The sequence below is a fragment of the Acanthamoeba castellanii genome, assembly GCF_000313135.1.
Source record: "Acanthamoeba castellanii str. Neff unplaced genomic scaffold scf7180000084768, whole genome shotgun sequence".
Classification (NCBI taxonomy): domain Eukaryota; phylum Discosea; order Longamoebia; family Acanthamoebidae; genus Acanthamoeba; species Acanthamoeba castellanii.
This window is the reverse complement of record NW_004457618.1, coordinates 477860-480359: the sequence shown is the minus strand read 5'-3', so window position 1 is coordinate 480359 and position 2500 is coordinate 477860. Positions and strand designations below refer to the sequence as shown.

The 2500-nt window shown below is 53.9% G+C and overlaps 2 protein-coding genes across 2 annotated transcripts in view; both read left to right on the top strand.

The window, feature by feature from the left end:
• The window catches only part of ACA1_255370 (CAAX prenyl protease 2, putative), a gene marked incomplete at both ends in the record, with an annotated part of 1586 nt that extends 1145 nt beyond the window's left edge, over nucleotides 1–441 (top strand). The window contains 3 exons of the mRNA XM_004367627.1: nucleotides 1–52; nucleotides 132–224; nucleotides 344–441. The exon at nucleotides 1–52 is cut by the window's left edge and continues 11 nt beyond it. Coding sequence (XP_004367684.1) covers nucleotides 1–52; nucleotides 132–224; nucleotides 344–441 — 243 coding nt within the window. The remainder of the gene's footprint in view (nucleotides 53–131; nucleotides 225–343) is intronic.
• Nucleotides 442–704: 263 nt separating this feature from the next.
• ACA1_255360 (lin10, putative) lies at nucleotides 705–2478 on the top strand (the record flags this gene model as incomplete). The annotated part of the gene is made up of 8 exons (XM_004367626.1): nucleotides 705–756; nucleotides 838–944; nucleotides 1037–1285; nucleotides 1400–1454; nucleotides 1531–1778; nucleotides 1877–2046; nucleotides 2177–2281; nucleotides 2374–2478. Coding segments are annotated over 8 exons (1091 nt in total), but the record flags the coding sequence as incomplete, so codon positions are not given.
• Nucleotides 2479–2500: the final 22 nt, after the last annotated feature.

Sequence of the window (2500 nt, the reverse complement as noted above, 5' to 3'; positions counted from 1 at the left end):
TTCTACACGACCGTGTTCGGCTGCTACTCGGCCTTCCTCTTTTTGCGAACAGGTTCGTTTTTTCAGCCCACCTTCCTCTTCAAGTCTTCTTCAAGTGTTTAGTACTTAGTGCATTCGTACACTCTCGCCAGGCCACATCGTGGCTCCCTTCCTGGCCCATGCCTTTTGTAATATTATGGGATTCCCTGCCATCGAATACATCCCCAGCCACCCACACAAGGAGAGTACGTTCTCTCCATGGGCCACCTCCATTGTCTTCTCTCTGCATTGGTAGAGGCGGCTGACCCTTTTCGTTTCGTTTCGTTTCGTTTCGTTTCGTTTCGTTTGTGTTGTTGTCTGGCAGAGTTGTACATTGCATTCGTGGGCGGGTTGATCCTGTTTTTCGTCCTCCTCTTCCCGCTCACCTCTCCCTGGCTCTACTCGTCCCTCTACGACTGGTGATGGTGTTGACGAACAACGTGTGTGGCGGATGATGACGTGGCTTCTTGTCGACGCTATCAAAAGAGAAAGCTGAAAGAAAATCCAACAATTTCACAAAGCACTACAACTCGCGATTGAACTGTTGAACCGAAAGAGAAGAGGAACCATCATCCATCACAACACAAAGAAGCATCAATTATCGAACACCCTTGATCTTTTAATTTTGTTTTCTTTATTTTGGGACCAAAAGCCATCACAAGAGATCACCCAAGAGAGCGCAAACAATGTTGGATGTGGAAGTAATCCCTGGCAAATCGGTGGGCGAATTCAAAATCGGTGCGTGCTCTGCTTCTTCCTCTCCCTCTCGTTCCCTCCCCACCCGATCTTTTGCTGAAGAGCTCGAGCTTCGATTCGCAGGTATGCCCATCTCCTCTGCCATCGCCCACATCCAAAAGAACTACAAGACCATTTCGGCTGTCGAGCTCAAGTACTGCGAAGAGGTGCCCGCGCTACCCCACAACTACGTTTGCGCCTCTCCCTCCGCGTACTTACCGTGCGTGTGCGGCTGCTCGTGTGTGCGGTGCCATTGTGTACGTGTGCGGCGCCAACCATGCAGGACCTGTTGAATACGTACCTGCTGATCGATCTGAACGAAGAGGGCCTGCTGCTGCGGTTCGAGCCTCGCACGCAGCGGCTGCACTCGATCGAGGTGTACGACCTCACCCGCGTGGTGCTGCGCTACTGCGGCGTGGCCTTCAGCGGCCCCGACACCCTCCCCACCTTCGTGCTCATCTACGGCCGCTTCGGACCCTCCTTCCCCGGCGAGTACAACCGCGACCGCCAGACCTACTGCCTCGACTACCCCGTAACCCCCTCCGCCACGCTAATCATCGTGTCTTGTGTGTGTCGTGTGTGTGTCGTGTGTCGTGTCGTGTGTGTCGTGTGTTGTGCGACTCACGTCAATCTTTCTGAATTGTAGGGCGTGACGTTCACATTCCCGATTCCCAACAAGTGGAAGCACTTTGACGAAGCTGGTACGTGAGGCGACATCGAAAACTGTGCGTACGTCAACTGATTGCCGACGTCGTCATGGATTCTCCACCACCACAGAGCTGCCGATCGAGTTCTCCGATGGCACCACGCCGACGGCGGCGCGCATGGTGGTCTACCACGGCGAGAAGCGCGACACCACAATTCCGCCGCTCGACCTCAAGGAGGACTACTTTGAGGAGTTGCGCGTGCACGCGGCGCACGGCATCAAGTTCATGAGGCGCGGCTGCCGCCTCGACTTCCAATCGACCGCGCAGGATGTGCTCACCGAGCTCGGCCGCCCCGACCGCACCTTCTACAAACACGAGGTACTCCCATACCCATATACGTGTGCGGTGTGTGCGGTGTGTGCGGTGTGTGCGGTGCCGGGGGCTGCTCAGTCTGATCACTGTGGCACCCACGCTAGGACAAGATGCGGATCCATTCGGGCGATCAGGCCATCATCGGTGCGGGCTGCGAGGACTACTTCTACAACTACTTCAAGCTCGGGCTGGACATCCTGTTCGACATGCGCACCCACGTCGTCAAGAAGTTCATCCTCCACACCAACTTCCCGTGCCACAACGATTTCAACATGTGCGCTTCTCCGCCACGATTTATTATTATATTTATTGGTTGTTTGTTATTGTTATTGTTATAGTTATTTTGTTTTTCAACTCGGGTCGGTTTGTTCACGTGCGTGTGCGGTCGTTGTGCAATTGTGCAGATATAACAAGTGCAATTTCAAGCTGTTTTTCGGAAGCCCAGAGGAGATCGAGACCACGTCAGAGTCGGAGGGCACAGAGACCGAAGACAAGAGTGGCTCAGAAGAGTACCCTCCACTACCCTCCACCCTCTAATTATCATTCACTCCTATTTATTATTTACTTATTTATTAATTAATTAATAAAAATATTGTCTCAGCAGGGCGCAGTTCGACGAGCTGGAGCCGGAGGAAAGGCCTAAGATGCCCGCACTGGCCGACGATGAAGACGACGATGGCGAGGGTGATGAAGAGGAGGAGGAGGCCGCAGCGGCCCACGCCGCCGCT